The sequence below is a fragment of the Erpetoichthys calabaricus genome, chromosome 2 (genome assembly GCF_900747795.2).
Source record: "Erpetoichthys calabaricus chromosome 2, fErpCal1.3, whole genome shotgun sequence".
NCBI classification, from domain to species: Eukaryota; Metazoa; Chordata; class Cladistia; order Polypteriformes; family Polypteridae; genus Erpetoichthys; species Erpetoichthys calabaricus.
Window position 1 is genome coordinate 88643764 of NC_041395.2, and position 22661 is coordinate 88666424.

General features: G+C 38.4%; 2 protein-coding genes across 5 annotated transcripts in view; both read right to left on the reverse strand.

Annotated features, from left to right (window-relative positions):
- LOC114646079 (protein S100-A1-like) overlaps positions 1-22661 on the reverse strand; it is a 349931-nt gene that overhangs the window by 221858 nt on the left and 105412 nt on the right. The gene's annotated exons all lie outside the window — the stretch shown is intronic.
- LOC114646082 (protein S100-G-like) lies at positions 11883-22382 on the reverse strand. 4 transcript variants are annotated; one of them, XM_051923285.1, is made up of 4 exons: positions 22274-22382; positions 21903-22045; positions 20639-20659; positions 11883-12094 (listed from the first exon to the last, which is right to left on the reverse strand). In XM_051923285.1, the coding sequence occupies exons 1-4, from the start codon at positions 22278-22280 to the stop codon at positions 11987-11989; spliced, it is 279 nt and encodes a 92-aa protein (XP_051779245.1). In that variant the 5' UTR covers positions 22281-22382; the 3' UTR covers positions 11883-11986. The 4 variants fall into 4 exon arrangements, with proteins under 4 accessions (XP_051779245.1, XP_051779246.1, XP_028649903.2 ...); XM_051923286.1 differs by lacking the exons at positions 20639-20659; positions 21903-22045 and adding an exon at positions 13868-14010 and having other exon boundaries at positions 11883-12115; positions 22274-22373; XM_028794070.2 differs by lacking the exons at positions 20639-20659; positions 21903-22045; positions 22274-22382 and adding exons at positions 13868-14010; positions 14392-14530 and having other exon boundaries at positions 11883-12115.

The window sequence follows — 22661 nt, forward strand, 5'->3', positions numbered from 1 at the left end:
GGGTCCTTTCATCGGATTGGCTGGCCCAACACTGTTTCAGCCATGGAATGGCCAAATGGAGTAGGCAGCTTGATGGATGAGGTCTCCAGGAGTCTAAAATTATCCAAATCTTATTATGTGACATCATCTACTGTTAAATTCTGCTCCGTACTTCCAAAAAATATTTATTTTTTATTTTTTATTGAGGATTTGTTCTGTTCTGTGTATTGTATTGTATTGTATTGACCCCCTTCTTTTGACACCCACTGCACGCCCAACCTACCTGGAAAGGGGTCTCTCTTTGAACTGCCTTTCCCAAGGTTTCTTCCATTTTTCCCTACTAGGTTTTTTTGGGAGTTTTTCCTTGTCTTCTTAGAGAGTCAAGGCTGGGGGGCTGTCAAGAGGCAGGGCCTGTTAAAGCCCATTGCAGCACTTCCTGTGTGATTTTAGGCTATACAAAAATAAACTGCATTGTAAACTGTTCCGAGGTCAATGAGACCGCCCAGCCCCCACTAGGTATTCTACCTAACATAAATTATCTAAATCAGTCCTCATGGTTCTCAAGCTTCAGGTGGAAGAATTAGACACTACTGGTCATGTGGACCTTCTAGGGACTGCATGGTGCCTTGATCAGATGATAGTGGCACAAATCACCACCACAGGAAACCAGAAAAAAAACAGCAGAAGAGAGAAAGTAGGGGTTAGTATGGATTGCAAAGCAATGAAAAAAATTATAATTAAATGCATATACAGTACTATATATACTTTGTCAGGGTTACACTAAAATGAAGCTATGAGAAAGCCATATTAAAATAATGGGGTTTTAGCAGTTTTTTAAAGTGCTCCACTGTATTACCCTGGAGAATTTCTATTGTTACGCTATTCCAGATTTTAGGTAAAAATTAAGGCATTGTTTTTCACAGGCACCAGCATATTGTTGACAACAACACTTATTACAGTAAAGGATGGTGGAACGCTAAGAAAAACTTTGGATCAAACAACAGAACTTGCTCCTTATGTCAACCAAAAGTAAATAAATGTTAGAGTTTAGCTTGGTAACAGATACAGTCTGTTTTATTTTGTGACAGGTTGACATCTTGGCATTGGAGAAGTGACTTTGGATTCCTATGTTTTGACATAAACCTGCCCTCTGGCAATAATTTTGAATTTTCACTAAACACAAACACTAATTCTCTGTCTCTGAATTCACATTCAAGCCTGTAAGCATATTCTGGACAGGTTTCTTGTATTCAGCACATTGTTTCTCAAACACCTCTAGGAGGAGTCTTTCTTTTGCCAATAAGAAAGATCTTCACCTTGAGCTGAGCCTCTAGTTCTTAAATTAACTCATGGATTTATTTCAGATTATGTTGCAATAATGTGCGCAGCAGCACTAAAAATGTAATATTGGATTTTACTTTAACATACTCTTAAAAAATCAAGAGCAAAACTGAGGTTAGACTAAGAAGATTTGGAACACTCTCAGATGATTAAGACTTCTGAGGGATACCCTAAATTCAGCAGTCAAGAAACAACGCAAACATGTGAATAAACAAAAGAATTTATTGTGCAATGAAAACCCAGCCACAGGGGATGCACAAACCAGCGTTTCTTCATGCCAGTCCCAAGGTGGGATAAATGGGGAGGGTTACGTCAGGAAGGTCATCTGGTGTAAAATTTTGCCAAATCAATATTCAGACAACAATACAAATTTCCATACCAGATCGGTCGAGCCTCGGGTTAACAACAACCGCCACCAATACTGTTAGCCAACAGGGTGCTGGTGGAAATTGGGCTACTGTTGGCCAAACAATGAGAAGAAGAGGGGGGAGACGTGCCCAGAGAGGAGGAAGGCAAAGAGAGCGGAACTGAGGGTAGGAACTTTGAATGTTGGCAGTATGACTGGTAAATGGAGAGAGTTAGCTGATGTGATGGAGAGAAGGAAGAAATATATTGTGCATGCAAGAGACTAAATGGAAGAGGAGTAAGGCCAGGTGGATTGGAGGTGGATTCAAATTGTTCTATCATGGTGTGGATGGGAGGAGAAATGGGGTAGGGATTATTCTAAAGGAACAGTATGTCAAGAGTGTTTTGGAAGTTAAAAGAGTGTCAGACTGAACAATGATTATGAAGCTGGAAATTGGATGTATGATGATGAATGTTGTTAGTGCATATGCCCTACAAGTTCGGTGTGCGATGGATGAGAAAGATTTTTGAAGTGAGTTGGATGAAGTGATGAACAGTGTACCCATGGAACAGGCAATGGTGACTGGAGCGGACTTCAATGGACATGTTGGTGAAGGGAACAGAGGAGAAGAGGAGGTGATGGGTAGGTATGGTGTCAAGGAGAGGAATGAAGAAGGTCAGATGACAGCGGATTTTGCCAACAGCATGGACATGGCTGTGGTGAATATGTATATTAAGAAGAGGGAGGAAAATAGGGTGACGTAAAAGAGTAACAGAAGATGCACACAGGTAGATTACAACCTATGCAGAAGAGTCAATCTGAAGGAGATTAAAGACTGCAAAGTGGTGGCAGGGGAAAGTGTAGTTAAGCAGCATAGGATGTTGGTCTGTAGGATGACGCTGGAGATCAAGAAGAAGAGGAGAGTGAGGGCAGAGCCAAGGATCAAATGGTGGAAGTTGAAAAAAGAAGACTGCAAAGTTGAGTTTAGGGAGGAGGTGAGACAGGCACTGGGTGGCAGAGAGAGCTACCAGACAGTTGGGCAACTACGGTAAATACAGTAACGGTGACAGCAAGAAGGGTGCTTGGCGTGACATCTGGACAGAGGAAGGAGGAAAAGGAAACCTGGTGGTGGAATAGGGAAGTACAGGATAGTATACAGAGGAAGAGGATGGTGAAGAAGAAGGGGGATATTCAGAGAAATGCAGAAAGTAGACGTGTACAAGGAGATAAGGTACAAGGTGAAGAGAGAGGTGGAGAATGCTAAAGAAAAGGTGTATGATGAGTTGTATGAGAGGTTGGACACTAAGGAGGGAGAAAAGGACCTGTACTGATTGGCTAGACAGAGGGACCGAGCCAGGAAAGATGTGCAGCAGGTTAGGGGGATAAAGGGTAAAGATGGAAACATACTCACAAGCGAGGAGAGTTTGTTGAGCAAATGGAAAGAGTACTTTGAGAGGCTGATGAATGAACAGAACAAGAGAGAGAGAGAAGGTTGGATGATGTGGAGATAGTGAATCAGGAAGTGCAATGGATTAGCAAGGAGGAAGTAAGGACAGCTATGAAGAGGATGAAAAATTGAAAGGCCGTTGGTCCAGATGACATACTTGTGGAAGCATGGAGCTGTTTAGAAGAGATGGCAGATGAGTTTTTAACCAGATTGTTTAATAGAATCTTGGAAAGTGAGAGGAGTGGAGAAGAAGTGTACTGGTGCCAATATTTAAGAATAAGGGGGATGTACAGGACAGTAGTAACTACAGGGGAATAGAATTGATGAGCCACAGCATGAAGTTATGAGAGAGTAGTGGAAGCTAGGATAAGAAGTGAGGTGATGATTAGTGAGCAGCAATGTGGTTTCATGCCAAGAAAGAGCACCACAGATGCGATGTTTGCTTTGAGGGTGTTGATGGAGAAGTATAGAGAAGGCCAGAAGGAGTTGCATTGTGTCTTTGTGGACCTGGAGAAAGCATATGACAAAGTGCCTCGTGATGAGTTGTGGTATTGTATGAGGAAGTCGGGAGGGACAGAGAAGTATGTAAAAGTTGTACAGGATATGTAGAAGGAAAGTATAACAGTGGTGATGTCTGTGGTAGGAGTGACAGATGCATTCAAGGTGGAGGTGGGATTACATCAGGGATCGGCTCTGAGCCCTTTCTTATTTGCAATGGTGATGGACAGGTTGACAGTGAAGATTAGGTAGGAGTCCCCGTGGACTATGATGCTTGCTGATGACATTGTGATCTGAAGCGAAAGTAGGGAGCTGGTTATGGAGAGATGGAGATATGCTCTGGAGAGGAGAGGAATGAAGGTCAGTAGGAACAAGACAGAATACATGTGTGTAAATGAGAGGGAGGTCAGTGGAATGGTGAGGATGCAAGGAGTAGAGTTGTCGAAGGTGGATGAGTTTAAATACTTGGGATCAACAGTACAGAGTAATGGGGATTGTGGAAGAGAGGTGAAAAAGACAGTGCAGGCAGGGTGGAATGGGTGGAGAAGAGTGTCAGGAGTAATTTGTGACAGAGGGGTATCAGCAAGAGTGAAAGGGAAAGTTTACAGGATGGTAGTGAGACCAGCTATGTTATATGGGTTGAAGACAGTGACACCGACCAGAAAGAAGGAGACAGAGCTAAAGGTAGCAGAGTTAAAGAAGCTAAGATTTGTATTGGGTGTGACGAGGATGGATAGGATTAGCAATGAGTACATTAGAGGGTCAGCTCAAGTTGGACAGTTGGGAGACAAAGTCAGAGAGGCGAGATTGCGCTGGTTTGGACATGTGCAGAGGAGAGATGCTGGGTATATTGGGAGAAGGATGCTAAGGATAGAGCTGCCAGGGAAGAGGAAAAGAGGAAGGCCTAAGAGGAGGTTTATGGATGTAGTGAGAGAGGACATGCAGGTGATGGGTGTAACAGAACAAGATGTAGAGGACAGAAAGATATGGTAAAAGATAATCCACTGTAGCAACCCCTAACGGAAGCAGCCAAAAGAAGAAGAAGATTGTGCAATGAAATTAAACAAAGCTTATGTTAAAGCAGTGCCCTTTGCCGAATATTTGTATTAGTAATAATGATTAGAAGCCATGTCCCAATCTTTGCAGAGCAACCAAGCCAGCAGAAAAATCAAATCATGACAGCAACAACTCAGTAATTCTCTGTCGGGCTTAGTGGTGACTCCCAGTAGTCTTTGTGTGGAGAAGGTGGACCACACCCAGTGACAGAACAGGAAATTTTCTAACCTTTCATCTCCTACTACCAATTTAGTATTACATATGAATGTGCCTTGAGCAAATGGGTGAGAAACTGAAATTCAAACAAGCAAATTTAGCAGAAGGTGGCTCAGCAGTTAATGCTGCTGCCTCATGTTCCAGAGCCCTGAATTTGAGCAATACCTGTGTGGAGTTTATACTTTCTTCTGGTGAGTTATTTTCCAACATCACATAAAAGTTAATTCATGATGCCAGTCCAGGATGAGAAGAATACCTTTATTGACACATAAGTGGAATCACTCAGTACATGGAAGGAGATGACCGACTTAAAGATACCATTTAGACATCTTAAAAACACTTGTCAATTACAGAAATACGTGATTAGTTTCACATCTCATGTCCTTGCCAGTTACTGATTAACAGGACCCTTGGAGTCAGGATTCTGCTTTGCTGGAGTGTACTGGTTCTCTTATCAATACTTGTATTTGTGCTAAAGTAGCAGCAGGAACTCGGTCACACATTGAAAGGCTTTAATCAATAGTACTAAAGGCAAAAGCTAGCAGTTAAGAAGGACATGCGTAAGTCACTCCATAAAATCAATATATAATCCACACATCCATCCATCCAACCCGCTATATCCTAACTACAGGGTCACCAGGGTCTGCTGGAGCCAATCCCAGCCAACACAGGGTGCAAGGCAGGAAACAAACCCCGGGCAGGATGCCAGCCCACCGTAGGGCGCGCACACACACATACACACCCACTCACACACCAAGCACACACTAGGGACAATTTAGGATCGCCAGTGCACCTAACCTGCATGTCTTTGGACTGTGGGAGGAAACCGGAGTACCCGGAGGAAATCCATGCAGACACGGGGAGAACATGCAAACTCCACGCAGGGAGGACCCGGAAAGCAGACCTGGGTCTCCTAACTGCGAGGCAGCAGCTCTCCCCACCGTGCCGCCCTCAATATATAATCAATTTGTGAAAATCATGTCTATCAGTAAGAATTAACTTTCACATTCTGTTAGTTTCATTATTATCGATGTCACACCACCTGATGCTGCAGCATGCCACTGACACCAGCTTCTGTGGTGAGGAAGCTGAGCCACAACACTGGAGAATAAAAGCTTCCCTATCTTCCCTAACTCAGTTGGAGCATGCTGGACTGGAGCGATTAAAGGTAAGAGTAAAAGAAATTTTGAACTTAAACCTGCAATGCAAAGGAATGATTAATAACAAGTCCTCAAAAACAACAATAAAGTAAAGCTCAAGTAAAAGTAATAAAAATCATTAGACAAAAGACAAAAAAGGAGAAGTCAAATTGCCAAAATGCTGAAATACTTCATTAGAAAGCTGAAAAAAACACTACACCAAATGTAGTTTGCCCAGCATGAGGAAGTAACCAAGGCAGTTTTGATTAAGTAAAATAACCAGGTAATGAAAGCACTGGGTTGGAACAGGAAAACCCAGCCATGGTTCAAGAAGTATACCAAACCACTGTGAGAAAGATGGACATGTCTATCTTCAAAAATCAAAGCAAAAGGTCCTAACAATAAAGTCTTCTTGGAAACTCCTTTTTGCTTCCTCTGTACTAACAAAGACTTCAAGAATAGTCAGTGAGCCAAAGCTGCAAAGCTAGAAGTTATGTAGTTGGTGTGTGATGACATAACTTCTGTGAAATAACCAGTAACAGCTATAACAACAGTAAAGCATACAATGATCAACAAAAGGACCATGACCAATCCAAAGCAAAAAGAAAAAAAGCCATTGCTAGAATAACAATAAAATATATTCAATAAACTGAAATAAAACAGCAAAAATCAGATGAAAAGTGCTTCCTGAGTGACCAAGACTCAGATTCATGATACCAGAGAGATCTAAAAATATACTCTTTGTCTATCCTAACTGTACTAATACACAGGAAGGATGTCCAGTTATCCCTTTATTCCCCTGTTCAGTTCTGTCACATGACTGCAGTCCAAGTAGCAATATCAAGCAGCTTATGAGAAAGGGTGGGCCAGGGAAATCTGCAAAAGGCCAAAAGGAGAGGCTTAGGGCTAAAATCCAGCCTTATCCTGGCAACTTGAGACTCCAAAATGAACCTGTGTGTGTCTGTGGGTCTGTGTGTGTGTATGTGCCCACTGATTCAGGGTCAGTTCACTCACCTCACTTGGACAGAGAATAAAATCGGTTATACAGTAATTGTATTCTGGAACACCTGAGTTTAACCTCCAGCCGTTAAAGCAAAGCCTTTCAAATGCTAACCCATGCTATATGCGGTCAACTTATAATTTCTCTCACACTTTAAGGCTAAAATGTTGTTATGTGAGAATGATTTTGGTTGCATGCTTCCACATCCTCTTTGAAGAAATTTCGATGGAAAAGTCAGCACAGATTGAGCACATTTTGATTACCAATTTAACCCCTGACTGCAAGTAACTTCTGATTTGTTAAATAATGGGAAAGAAAACAACACCAATGTGAGGTCAAAAATTAGAACTGTAAAAGGACCAAGATCATAAACCCCTGAAGTAAGTAATGTTAATTATAATATTTGCATACACTGCTAGCTGATAATATACACCTTGGGAGGACTCACTGTCTATAGTATATCATTTTCAGTTTGGAAAGAAACTAACACTGGAGTCAGTTTGTTGTTTTTCTTGTTAAATGATATTTAAAGAGAAGACATGATGTGACTGACTAGATTAGTAGTGTATTTTCAAAAATGATATGGTTGCCAACTGGGTGAAGTCATTCAAAAATGGCTCATAAACCTTACTTTGATAGATTCTCTAAACAGTGTTTCCCAAACTCGGTCCTGGGGATCCCCTGTGGCTGCAGGTTTTTGTTCCAACCAGCTTTTGTTTTTAATTGGACTCCTGAGCTAATTAAGTGAACAGATATTTCACAAGTTCTGTGTTTAGGGAACAATATAGAAATCAGAAAATTAAGTTTGTTAAAAAAAAAATATTAAAATGTACCAAGCAGTTATATAGGAATAATGTATTTTTTTTTCTTTTTAACAGTATTTTCATCTTGATTTTCATTCTACTGTTCTAGGTGTTCTAGTTGTTTAATTAATCCATTATTTACTAATTAGTGGGTCTGACTCTAAAGTACTTGCAGCCTTTGATTATTTAATGTTGTTTGCCTGGGTGTCTGCTCTGCTCATTTTTAATTGTCATTATTAAGATACAACGAAGGGGGAAAAACTGCATAGAGAAAGGGCAAAGTATAATGAAATCAACAAAAGAGAATTAAGCATTTAAATCTACAGCAAAAGCAGAAATATTTCTAAATGTCTTATAAATGTAAAAATCAAGCTGCTGTGCTTTTCTGAATGTCGAATAAAAGAAAAAAAATACCAGCTAATTAAATGAGATCAGTGCTATCAGGTGTTGTCACTGATTAGGAATCTGGTTAGAACAAAAACCTGCAGCTACAGTGGGTCCCCAGGACCGAGGTTGGGAAACACTGATCTAGAGACAACTCTGAAAACAAAATAAGTTTGAAATTTAACATTCAACTTCCCCCCAAAAAACTACAACTTTTCTCTGTTTGCCTTGACTTTTTTTGCACATGGTCTTTGTTATGTTCTCAATTCCATAATATTTTAAAAAGAATGCTACTATTGGGGAGGCTTGGTGGCGCAGTGGTAGCACTGCTGCCTCGCAGTTAGGAGACCCAGATTCGCTTCCCGGGTCCTCCCTGTGTGGAGTTTGCATGTTCTCCCCATGTCTGTGTGGGTTTCCTCCCACAGTCCAAAGACATGCAGGTTAGGTGGATTGGCGATCCTAAATTGTCCCTAGTGTGTGCCCTGCCTGAGGTTTGTTGATTGGGATTGGCTCCAACAGACCCCCGTGACCCTGTAGTTAGGATATAGCGAGTTGGATAATGGATGGATGCTACTATTACAGTATCTACATTTAATAATACTTCAGACATCAGGGCATTCAAGAGAGATCCTTCTTCTTTATTAAATCAAAGAACACTGGCACATATATTTTTGTAGATCAGCATAAAGGAACACATATAACACATTATGTCAACCACGCAGACCACTTCACAATAGTAGTAGAAGCCTCATATACAGTAACTCATATACTGTAGTATTTACTCTGCAGCAAGCTTTGGCTTCATAGGGTGGATGAGGTGAAGAAGACTGTCCTACTTTCCACATTAAAGCCTCACTAGCCTCCTATTATGTCTAATAATCAGTATAACAATGTAGAATAAGAACTATTGAATATTCTGCTGATGCTCACTTAAGTTGCAGTGTTTTCATGTCCTTATAATATTACTCTTTCCGGATGCAGGATAAGAGAAATGAATGGACAACAACTGATGCTACCAAAACAGCCATCTTTGATCAAAAATACTTAATCCAGTGCACTAGTTATTGCAGAATAAACCTCAGAGTTGGCTGATTCTCCTTGCACACTTTTAAAACTATATCTCAGGGTCTCTCACATTCTTATATGTATTTTGATGTGCTATAATAACATCTGCATGAGGTTGTGCTTGGATTTGCTTGCACACCCCCACCCCCAAGTCCCGGAGGCTCTAGGCTGGTACCTACTCAGCATATGCCTAGAGCCTGCCCTTTCTGACCTTTTTGAAAAATCATGTAAGAGTAGTCTGAGCATCATTCATGTATGGCATTCTAGGTGTATTTTAAGCAACTGTTTTCTTGATTATTTTTGATGATAATAGATATACATGTTTAATTCCTTCAAAATAGAAGTTGCAGCTGTTGCCCCTGTATAAAAAAGATTACTTGGCTAGTCCAAGAAACTATGGACCTGTACAATTAGGATACATCATGGGCAATTTAATGAAAGCAATTAATAGGAAAAGATTGAGCAACACAAGTCAAAAATGCTGACCCAATGGCCTCCTGCTCATTTTGTCACTCCTTTAATTAGCCTGATATCCGTAGAAGTACTGCTCGCTATGCCACACTAGAATGGTGACAGTGTGGTGGCAGTGGGCTTCCCTTTTAATAACTGCTGAAGCTGCTCATTTGAATAATAATCTCCCAACGCAGACTGTCGTCACTTACGACCTACATGGTGCCATTAAAGTGTTATTGAATAGTCAGCAACCACTAAAGCATGTAATCAGAGAGGTGCCTATGATGTTATTTATTTTAATTTTCAGAAAGCCACATAAGTGAGTGGTTTGTAGATGGAGGCAACATTGTTTTAAACATAGGAAAAAATGGATATAATGTGAAGAATGTTTCTTAATTAAATGAAGCAACAAGGAGAAAAATTTACAGTTTTCTACATATGACTTGTAATATTTAATTTGTGTCTTTCATTCCAATGTGTTTTAATTTTAAGATTATTTATATGTAGTTGTTAACTGAATAAACTGTGTGCTCAGAGCTGATAAGGGAAAGCAGACCTTGTCTGTATTGCGTGACCAAAGTGTTCTAACGAAGCAAATGAGCTCAATAGATCATAATCAGCCACATGACCAATGCGTCTTAAAAGAGTATTGGATTCTGGGAGATGTGCAAATTAAAAATAGAATAAACAAAGAAATGTATATGTTGAGGCTTTGATAATCTATCCACGTGAATATATTCTAGTAAGAAGATATGAAATGGGGGAATAAGATCTTAAAGATTAATTTGTTTCATAGTTAGCTAAAGTAACTTAACTAACAAGTAACCCGATCATGGGGATTTATCAGTTGTCTAGCTTTGGTTGCTGAAAATTTTACATAAGGAGATAAAAAAGGCACTGTAAAGGAAAATGATTTAATAAAACTTTTCCAGAGATGCCACTACTGCCAGACAGAGAAGACAGCTCAGTTTTCCATCTACCATTTCCATATGCGTAACTTTTGAATCATTCATGTTCAATGTCTATCAAATCTAGTATTTATGCCTGATTTTCCTGTAAATAAACATATGTAATATCTGAAAACAAGTTTGGATATTATCTTGCTGAGGTTGTCTTGTTGTTTAAGTTGAAATGGAAATGCTCCATTCCCAGGGTCTTAAAACTGTGATGATCACACAGTACAATAATGGCAACAGAATGAGAATTCTACTTTTAGAACATACTGTATGAAAGTATGGAAGCAAGCATCCATTCATTTCTAGAACATTCTTTTCTGTCACATAGTTAGTGCTGCCTCTCTAGACAGCATCAGTCACAAGGTAGGAAATCAACTCTGGACAGGCTGCCAGTCCATTCCAGCACATTCAATAACTGCAGAATTGATTACAATGGTAATCATAGCAATTCATTAAAAACTAATGTTATCGTTGTCACACATATGCACATGGAGGCAGTTCAAGGGCTCTGGTGATGGTAATTGCCCACTGAACCAGGGGCTGGCACTGCAGCCTTCTCTCTTCCTCCCTCTATAGAACAGAAGACTAACAGCCACTCCACCACTCCCATTGTCCGTCCTTTCCTACCAAGTCACCACATAACCTGGAACCAGCCATGTTGGCTTCAGTTCTGTTTTGAGCTCTCATCTGAAAATACACATCTGTAACTTTTTGTGTGTATTTTTGTGTTTTTTATTCTTGTAATTATATGGTGTTACCAAGGTGGTGCCTCAAACCTTTAACATTGTTGTGTCTGTTCTTTACATTATATTTAAATATTTCTGGATCTCTGGCTCTCAAAAGTTTTGATTTTTAAATAGACACTACAACATTGCCAATTAATGGTAAGATATAATACCTGAAATAGATTTAATACCTGAAATAAATTAAGATTTACAAGTGCATTAGTGAAAACTGACAAACAAAAATATATGTTTGTGTCAGCATGAGTGCGCCCTGTGATGGATTGGTTCCCCACTCAGGGTTGGACCCTGCTTGGCCCCCACTGCAGCCAATACAAGACAAGCCAGAGCTGTATTAAGCAGACTGAGTATTGTAGAGATTGATGACGGCTTTTTATTGCTATTATAATTGCTAATAAGGAATCTAAGGTGGAGAACCAAACATTTGAACTGAAGAGAAAATATCACACCACAAAATTTCTTTTGATTTAAGTTTCTTTTATTTGTTTTTTCCCAAAATGGCAAACATTCAGCTCAACATGGGATTTGATTTTATGGAAGTTAGCTTTTCATTTATGACATTATGACTTTTGATAGCCCACTGTAAGTATGCCCACAAATTTGCAAAACTCGCAGAGGCTCACTTGTCCATCTTGGTTTTTGTCCATTTCTTTGAAAAGTTCATCAACCTTGGAGGGGTCAACCTTTTTCTGTCAAGTAAAACAAATGAATACAATATGTGAAAAAACGTAAGATACTGCGTTTATGAATGAGCATAAATCAGAAAGATTCAAATGTTTAACTTATTAACATATTCCTTCCCTTTTTTCCTTTTTATGTCATGAGGTTACAATCAATAATTTCAGCAATTGTCCATACATCTTGCACCCATTAAAATTGCTACTTTATTGCCATAATAACAATGGTAACACTTTAGTTTAGGTCCTGTGCAAATGCATCTATTACTCTTTTGCTCTTATGTAACAAGACTTTAACAAACGCTTCTTTGGGGCTTCATAACCCTTACATAGCATCAGTAAAGTGTTTATTCATCTCTAAAATGTGACTGACTAACAAAACTTCACTTTGGAGTGGTCTGAGATGGCTTAGCTGAAATGCATTTCTCTTGATATTACATATTTAGTATAAGACCTGTAAATCCTTTATAATTTTACCATCATGTCAATATGCCACACTGCACATTGAGATGAATAATTAATCTGTCTACTGATGTTTTATAAGTGCTATGAAGACCAAAAGAAGCCTTTGTTAAGGTCTTGTTACATACCGGTAATTGAGTAATACATTTATTTCTGCCAAAGCTAAACTAAAGTGTTACCATAACAATTTCCATATTTCATTGGGATACATAAGAAACAATCATAAGTTTGAATTCTTGTGAAATTGGTTGATCAAACTGAAGAAATTCTATTAAAAGCAGGCAAATATATATATGAGATTTAAGAGAAGAAAATGTATTACATTTTGGAATATATGTTTCCAAAATTGACATATATAGAGTTAATTTCTTTTTTGTGTTATATATTCAGACATTGACTCCATATATGTTAATTATCAGCACATATTAGAACCTTAGAACATTAGAGACATTTTAACAAGAACAGGCTGTTCAGCTGAATAAAACTTGCCAGTCTCATCCACCAAAATAACATCAAGAGGAGTTTTAAAAGCCCCCAAGTCCTACTCTCCGCCACAATACATGGTAATTTACTACATGTGTCCAGGGCTCTCTGTGTGAGGGAAACTTTCTAATGTATGTGTGAAATTTACACTTAGCAGCTTCCAGCTGTGCTCTTGTGTTATGTCAGTTTAGAAAACATGGAAAAGCCTGAAAGATCCACAGCCTGGATGGCCATCGCACATCCCTTTCTCAAAATGACAGCCCCAGATTGACCACTGGCACTCTGTGCTGCAGAGCACTTCCTTCATGTTGCTCTGCTTGAATTTATTATTGTATATGTGTATATTTAAGTAAAAATATTTCAGATTAAATATATGGAATGTGCAGCATGCTGGACAGACAAGCAAATAAGAACTTCACTGTAATCTGTTCATGTGTTAATGACAATACTGCTACTATTATTACAAATCTCAATACTGAAATGTCTATATTTATTATCAGTCCAATGTTACATACAGTAGTGGTTTATATCTATCAGTTTTATTATTCTAGTGAATTGGTGGACTTCTAAAACAATCAAAGCAATCAGGCAGGATGCTATTAGTGTCAATACAATTTTTCATTGCTTAAAAAATAAATACTAATTGATATTAATTTCAAAAAACAAGAAAGAAAAATGAAAAAACACACTGAGAGGGTCTAATGCTGAAAAAACAAAATATATTTCATAATTTCAAGGAAGGCACAGGAGAACAGGGTGGTACCCTGCAAGTGAAGCATTAAAGAAGAGACGAAAAAACTGCCAGTAGACGTTTCTTACCGAAAGAGGTCCAGCGCTGAGCTCAACCTCAATAAGCTTCTTCACTTCACTTTGGCTCAGCTTGTCCTTGCCTCCCTCCAGTTTTGCATACTTATTGAAGACATTCAGTATGCTGAGGATGGCTGTCTGCAGATCTGACTGTCCTGTTCAAGAGAAATTAGACATAAGAGTAAGCATAACTTGTACAATTCCTGTTTAACTTTGTTAATCAAAAATATACAGAAATATTGCTTTACATCTGTAAGACATTCTCTCTGTAATTTATTAGTACACCTCATTTGAGCTTAGCCCTTTCGGACAAGGTAGGGAAAATCTACTTTGCTATTTTAAATGATTTTAGGTCAAACATGAAGATCATTCAAATCAAGAACATGTAGCTAGGAGACACCTGTTCCTGAAGCAATAAAAGAAAGAAAGAAAGAAAGAAAGAAAGAAAGAAAGAAAGAAAGAAAGAAAGAAAGAAAGAAAGAAAGAAAGAAAGAAAGAAAGAAAGAAAGAAAGAAGTACATTTCTTGGTGACAAACCTGCCATTGTGTAAGTGTGAAGATGAGCTTGACTGCTGTTCTGCAGTGTTCTGTTGTCTTTCTGAACTTTTATAGACCAGGCATCATTTTTAAAATTCTTTTTTTGGGCAGGGAAGGGGATCATTTTGGTAAACTCCTATTTTAATATAAAAAAAAATATTATTGTCGAGCCCTTAAGAGACATGGCATCAAAATTTTCTTTAACACATAGGCTGCTAACTCACCCTACAAGCTATTACATTTTTGTTTGCAAGGGTGGAGTGCACTACACTCTTCATCTCTTACAGACCCATTTCTTCTTACACAATCAGGACTTGGCCTAATATTAGCATTGTTATTTACTGTATTTATTAATTCATTCTTTTTTTTTGGTTTTTGAAATTCTTGTCAATCAGTCTTGTCACACTTGTCATTCAGAATATGGATGCGCCACTGCCAGATTGCACCATTGTTAAACAACGTACTGTAGTGAGATTTCTTTGAGCAGAATGAGTGAAACCTGCTGAAATTCAATGAAGTATGTTGGGTTGTGCAGATCTGTAAGCTGTTTGGGTACCCATCTTGTACAAACTTTACCATACCCCCAAGTCATCATGCACAATGGCATGTGCAGATTCTTAGTTGATATCCAAATGTGCAGCAGCAGCGGCCAATGTGATTCATTGGTCTTCCCTTACTAAGACATTTGCCATGTTGATGTGGACTTGTATAAATAACTCTGGTCAACCAGACTGAGGTTCCTCGGTTACACTTGTTCTTCCTGCTTTAAACCTTTTTACCCATTCATAAACTTTTCATTGAATCATGTTGTTTTCATTTCTGTACTGAGCCAACATCCTTCGGTGAATTCCAGCAAGTTTCCCTCCCTCTGTAACCAAGAAATCTCACTACGACACATTGTTTCACAATGGTGCAATCCCACAGCAGAGCATCCATGTTCATCTGACCTTGGTTTCAACTAGACTAACAGCAGAGTGCTCTTCTGTGTATGTTCAAACTATCCATAAGCCATTGTGGACATGTTGTACTGCGTTAGCTTCTACCTTTTGCGGTTACCAAGTAATTTTAAATGGCTTTTACTTTTTGATTTACCCTCGTACATAAATGATCCAGCTAAGAATATAAATAACAAGCTGGTTAAGTTCGCAGATAACACTAAACCAGGCGGAGTGACAACTAATCTAGAATTAGCTGAGCCATTTCTTATACATCTGAACAGAGTTCAGATTTGGCAGATGAAATTTAATGTACAGTTAGTATATGTCTAACTCATAGAAAGCTTAAACGACATTTATTTCTATAGCACATTTTTTATACAATGATGAAGCTCAAAGTGCATTATAAGATGACAAAGAAAAAGTTACAAGAACAGAAAAATAAGATTAGGCAATAATATTAAAGAATAAGTAACAACAAAACAAGGTAAGGTCAGATGGCTGGGAGGACAGAAAAAACAAACAAAAGCAAACTCCAGTTAGGCTGGAGAAAAGACAAAATCTGCAGGGGTTCCAAGGCCAAAAGAACACCCAGCTTCCGCTGGGCATTCTACCTAACATAAATGTTCCTAAATCAGTCCTCTTTGTTTTCAGGCTGCACATGATAGGATTTGATGATGCTGGTCTCATGGACAGATGAGACACCCACCTTCATTCCATCATCTCAGGGGGCTGCATGGTGACTTCATCAGGTGGTGGTGGTGCAAGTCACCACCACAGAAGAACCAGAAAAGATAGCAGAGAAAAGTGGGGATTAGTAAATACTGCAGATCCCTGAAGAATATGATAATTCTATGCCGGTATACAGTAGTCTATAGTCTGGGAATACAACTTAAATGTAGCTACAAAAAAAAGCCATACTAAAATAAGGGTTTTTTTAGCAGTTTTTTAAAAATGTTCCACAGTATTAGCCTGTCAATTTTCTATCAGTAAAGTATTACAGATTTTTGGTGAATAATAGCAAAAGGCCACCTCACCACTTCTTTTCAGATGGGTTCTTGGAATTCTAAGCAGACCTCCAATTGAAGATTTAAGGTTACGATTTGGAGTGTAGGGGGACAGAAATTCCAACATATAGGACGGAGCGAGATTATTTAAGGCTTTGTGAACCATTAGTAGTATTTTAAAGTTAATTCTGAATGACATGGGTAACCAGTGTAATGATGTTAAATCTGGCGAGATGTGCTCAAATTTTATTTTATTAGTTAAGATTCTGGCTGCTGCATTCTACACTAATTACAATTGATTGATGTCTTTCTTAGATATCCTGTTAGGAGTGCAGTACAGTAATCTAGTCAACTAAAAACAAAAGCATGAATTAATTTTTCAACAGCTTGTAAAGTTATAAGAGGTCTAACTTTTGCTATATTCCTTAAGTGAAAAAATGCTGTCCTCGTAATCTGGTTAATATGTGATTTAAAGTTTAGGTCTGAATCAATGATTACCCCTAAATTCTTTATATCAGTCTTCACTTTTAAGCCTCAGGGATCAAGTTTATTTCTAATGCTATTGTTATATCCATGTTTGCCAATCAGAGAGAAAGTTACTACTCCTCCAATTGGAAATACTGCCAAGACATTAGATCAGAGAGCCAAGTGTGTCAGGGTCATCAGGCGCCAAAAATAAATACAGCTGTGTGTCACCTGCATAGCTGTGGTAACTCACCTTGTGCTTTGAGACCTAAAGGAAGCATTTTGACTGAAAAGAGCAACGGACCCATAAGAGATTCTTGTGGTACACCATATACAATATCATGGGTCTCTGAAGTACAATCACCACAACTAACTAAGAAATTTCTTCCTGTTAAGTAAGACTGAAACCAATTTAAGACGCTGATGAAGAGGCCCACCCACTGTCTATGTCAATTTATATGAATAATGTGGTCTATGGTGTCAAATGCTGCACTCAGGTCTAACAGAACAAGAACAGATACACGGCCTCTGCCCACATTAACCAGCAAGTCATTTACTACTTTAACCAATGCAGTCCCTGTACTGTGATTTGTTCTAAAATTTGACTGAAACTTATCAGGAACTGAAATGCTTATTCAAGCAATCATTTAGCTGCTTAAAAACTGCCTTTTCTAGAATTTTACTTACTAATTTACTACTTTAAATACTAGATTTGAAATCACCAAATTGGAATTTGGCGAGTTTGAAACTTTAAAACACAATCCTTATGAGAAGGACCTAAGAGTTGAAGCAGACTACTTGCTATCTACATCCAGACGGCCTACAGAAGCCATTAAAAAGGCTGACTGGATGTTTGGTTATACAGCACAAGGATCTGAGTACAAGTACAAGGGAGGTTATGGTTAAGCTATGTACTGCATATAACTCAGTGGTGAGGCCTCATCTGGAGTTCTGTGTATAGTTTGGTGCAGTGGTAGTGCTGCTGCTTTACAGTAAGGAGACTGTGGAAGATTGTGGGTTTGCTTCCCAGTTCCTCCCTGTGTGGACAGTGCTTTGAGTACTGAGAAAAGCGCTATATAAATGTAATGAATTATTATTATTTTAGACTTCAGATTACAAACATGCAAATCGGCACTCAAGAAAGTCCCTAGAAGAGCAACTAGCAAGGTATGAGCTGTGAAGAAAGATTGAAAAGACAGAATCAGCTTAGGAAAACTGAAATTAACTGGTGACCAGATTAAAATCATGAAGAGCACTAGTACATTTGATTCCAGCAGTTATGTTAAAATTACTTCTTCAGTAAGAACATGAGAACACAGTTGGAAACTGTTGGAAACAATTTTACACAAATGTTAGATCATTTTTCCTCACACCGAATACCATAGACAAATGGAAACAAATACCAAATGGTGTGGTAGGGACCTCCAAAACTTAACTTGATGTCCAGGAGTTTAAGGATCCTCCAAACTCAACTTGATGTCATTTTGCAAGTGTTAGGTGAATGAAGATTGACAGGGCCTGTTCTTATGTTAATTGGTCTAATGTTCTAACAAACATTTTTGAATTTTCAGTGCATCAGCAAACTGTTACATCCTTAAAGGTGCTTAATCCAATGTTGGGTTACAGTGACCCAGATCCTTTCCCATCTTCAGCCCTAGATACTCCAAGAAGATATGGGGCTAAGTTAGAATTGCCAATAAAACAAGAATACACAGAGCAAACTAGAGAAGCAGGAAGAAGGACATACACAATGAGACAGGGACAACATGTAAAGGCCACACAGACCACCTCAAGGGTGGCATTCAAGCCCATGACGCCAAATGTGTGAGGAAGCAGTGCCTACCTTTTTCACAGTGTGCTACCCAGCATTACTTTTAGCATCACAATGAGAGTGAAGTTCTCTTGGCCTGCTAAATACTGTATTTCCATTGTTATCCTTCATCACATACGGGGTAGCTGAACATGGCAGAAATGTCAGTCAGTCAGTCATTGTCCAACCCACTATATCCTAACACAGGGTCACAGGGGTCTGCTGGAGCCAATCCCAGCCAACACAGGGCACAAGGCAGGAACAAACCCCAGGCAGGGTGCCAGCCCACCACAGGGCACACACACACACACACACACACCAAGCATACACTAGAGACAATTTAGGATCACTAATGCACCTAACCTGCATGTCTTTGCACTGTGGGAGGAAACCGGAGCACCCAGAGGAAACCCACGCAGACACGGGGAGAACATGCAAACTCCACGCAGGGAGGACCCGAGAAGCAAACCAAGGTTTCCTTACTGTGAGGCAGCAGCGCTACTACTGCGCCACCATGCCACCCATGTCAGAAATGTGTGGCATATAAAGTTAGTCGCTTATTTCCACTTGAACAAAAATGCAATGTTTATGGGTAAAAATAATATTGGTTAAACTTAGTTCAAGATGGTAACCATAGTGACAGCAAGATTTCGTGGTAAACAGTTCCTTCTTTTAATTAAACCTCCTGCTACATTTGTAACTTCATTTGAAAACTTAGAAATATCTACATTGTGTGGCTTCACTTTTTATAGCCTTATTACTTTTCTCCTTTTCTGCATTTTCTTTGCACTATTTGTCAGATAATATTTAACACACCAACAGATTAGGAACTCAATGAATGTTATTTCTTCATTTCTTTAAAAATGCTAAATAGACGTCTGCCATTTCTAGCTTGTAAAACTGTGAGCTTCTTGTTTTTTTTTAAAAGGTCAGTACACATAGCATTTGCTATTTGATTGCAAAGTTGGTCAGCATAATAGTCTGCAGCCACAGGGGTCCTCTCAGAACAAGGATTGGTAGTTTCTAGTCGGCCAGTGTATTAGGAGACTAAACTGAAACAGAAATGTTCATTCCCAGTGCCTTAAAACTTTGATGATCACACACTACAATACTGGCAACACAATGAGAATTCTACTTTTAGATTTTGATGGTTCATTTCAACATAAATGCAACCTGAAAACTGCTAGAATTTAATATATGAAAATATGGAAGCAACTAATGAACAGATGTGCATCCATTCATTTCTAGAACATTCTTTTTTTATCACACAGTTAGTGCTGCCTCTCTTGGCTCCATCAGCCACAAAGCAGGAAATCAACCCTGGACAGGCTGCCAGTCCATTCCAACAGATAAATATCAAGATTGAATAATAGCAGAATTATTTAAAAATGATAATAACGATTCTTTAAAAACCAGAGTTATTGTTTACATAATTATGTATCACCGGCTCTGAAAAGTTTGGATTTTTAAACTGGCATTACAATACTTCCAATTAATAGCTCTATGCAATATATCAAACATTTATTTGGGAAATGAAGATTAGCAAGAACATTAATGAATTGTGACAAACAAGAATATATGTATATGTATATATATGAATGTGCCTTGTGATGGATTGGTTTCCAATTTAGGGTTGGTGCCTGCCTTGACGCCATTCCTGCCATGGTGAGCTCTGGTCCCCACAAGCCATAGTTGGATTATGCAGGCTCAGCACTGGAGAGATGGATGCTGGCTTTTTATTGCTATTAGGATTGTTAATAAGGAATCTGAGGTGGAGAACAAAACAACGAAAATCACAAAAAATATGTCACACCACAAAATTTATTTTGATTTAAGCTTCTTTTATTTGTTTTTGTAAAATGGCAAAGGTTCACTTCAACATGTGACTTAATTTTACAGAAGTTAGCTTTTCATTTATGACATTGTGACTTTTGATAGCCCACTGTAAGTATGCCCACAAATTTGCAAAACTCGCAGAGGCTCACTTGTCCATCGTGGTTTTTGTCCATTTCTTTGAAAAGTTCATCAACCTTGGAGGCATCAATCTTCTTCTGTTAAGTTAAAACAAATGAATATGATATGTGAAAACATGTAAGATATAAACATATAAAGTCAGTTTATTTCTTTTTCGCTTTACATTTTCAGACATTAACTCCATAAATATTGATTTTCAGTCCATATTAGAACATTAGAGCAATTCTCATAAGAACAGACTGTTCAGCTGAAATAAGCTCATCAGTCTCATTCACCTTAATGTCTCCTTAATAACATAAAGTAGAGTTTTAAAAGCCCCCAAGTCCTACTCTCCTCCACAACACATGTTAATTTACTGCATGTGTCAGGGGCTCTATGTGTGAGGGGAACTTTCTAATGTTTGTGTGAAATTTACCCTTAACAACACAGTCCTAGTATCAGCATAGTTGGTCTTCTCTGGTCTTATGGAGTTGAAAATTGTACACCATACCTTAGCTGAGTCCTCACTAGTCTGTTACGTAACGTAAGCATGGCAACGTGATATACAACCTAACATTCTATATGCCTTTACGACAGTTTCTGACTGCACTGTTTGGATGTAATTCTGTTTTGGATATATTCCAAAATTCAATTCACAATTGTCTACTTGCCACCCCATCACATATATGTGTACATTTTAATTTAAAACATTTTACATTAAATAAGTAGAATGTGTATTATGTTGGTCACACATAATTGACCAATTGGAATTTCACTGTACTCTGTGACAATTATAATATCACTAGCATTATTACTAAGTTCAATACTCAGATGTCTATACAGCCAGCAGATGTCAGCTTATTATCAGTTCAATGTTATCTATCTATCTATCTATCTATCTATCTATCTATCTATCTATCTATCTATCTATCTATCTATCTATCTATCTATCTATCTATCTATCTATCTATCTATCTATCTATCTATCTATCTATCTATCTATCTATCTATCTATCTATCTATCTAGTTAGAAAATAATTCTATTGTGACAATTCTGAACCCTTACTCCAGTGAATTTATGGACTGCTGGAGCAATCAAGACAATCAGGCAGGTTGCTATTAGTTCCAATAAAAGTTTGCACAATTAGAGAAATAAAAACTAATTTATACAGTTTTCAGAGATAAGAAAGTTAAATATGAAAAACACAGTGAAAGAGTCTCATGCTAATAAAAAATGTAATAAATTATGATAATTCAAGGAAGGCACAGGAGAACAGGGTGGTACCCTGCAAGTGAAGCATTAAAGAAGAGGCGAAAAAACTGCCAGTAGACGTTTCTTACCGAAAGAGGTCCAGCGCTGAGCTCAGCCTCAATAAGCTTCTTCAGTTCACTTTGGCTCAGCTTGTCCTTGCCTCCCTCCAGTTTTGCATACTTATTGAAGACATTCAGTATGCTGAGGATGGCTGTCTGCAGATCTGACTGTCCTGTTCAAGAGAAATTAGACATAAAAGTAAATAAGACTTTGCAGTAAGTATAACGTGCATTTTTTGTGAGAACTTTGTTAATCAAGAATATATAGTAATACTTAACAGTTTAACACATGCAAGATGTTTTCTCTGTAATTTAATACTTTTCACTCTCGTTTAAGATAAGCATTCCCTGACAATTTAGGAAAGTCTCCTTTGCAGCAAAACATGAAAGAAAGAACAAACCTGCCATTGTGTAAATGTGATGATGAGCTTGATTACTGCACTGTGGTGTTTTGCAGTATTTCTGAACTTTTATAGACCAGTTGGCATGTTTTTTTGGGTGTGTGTGATTTGGGGGTGAGGCTTGAGAGGGTGGGGGTGGGATTTGGTAAACTTCCTTTTTGGAATTTTTTTTTTTTTTGGAGTCCAGCCCTTGAAAGACATGGCATCTAAGTAAGTTTCCTTTAGCACAGAAGGTGCCAGCTCATTTTACAATCCATTACGTTTTTGTTTGCAAGGGTGGAGTGCACTGCACTCACTGCACTCCTCATCCCATTTCTTCTTAAACAACTAAGACTTTGTCTATTATTATTATTATTATTATTGTTATTGTTATTATTGTCTTTTTTTT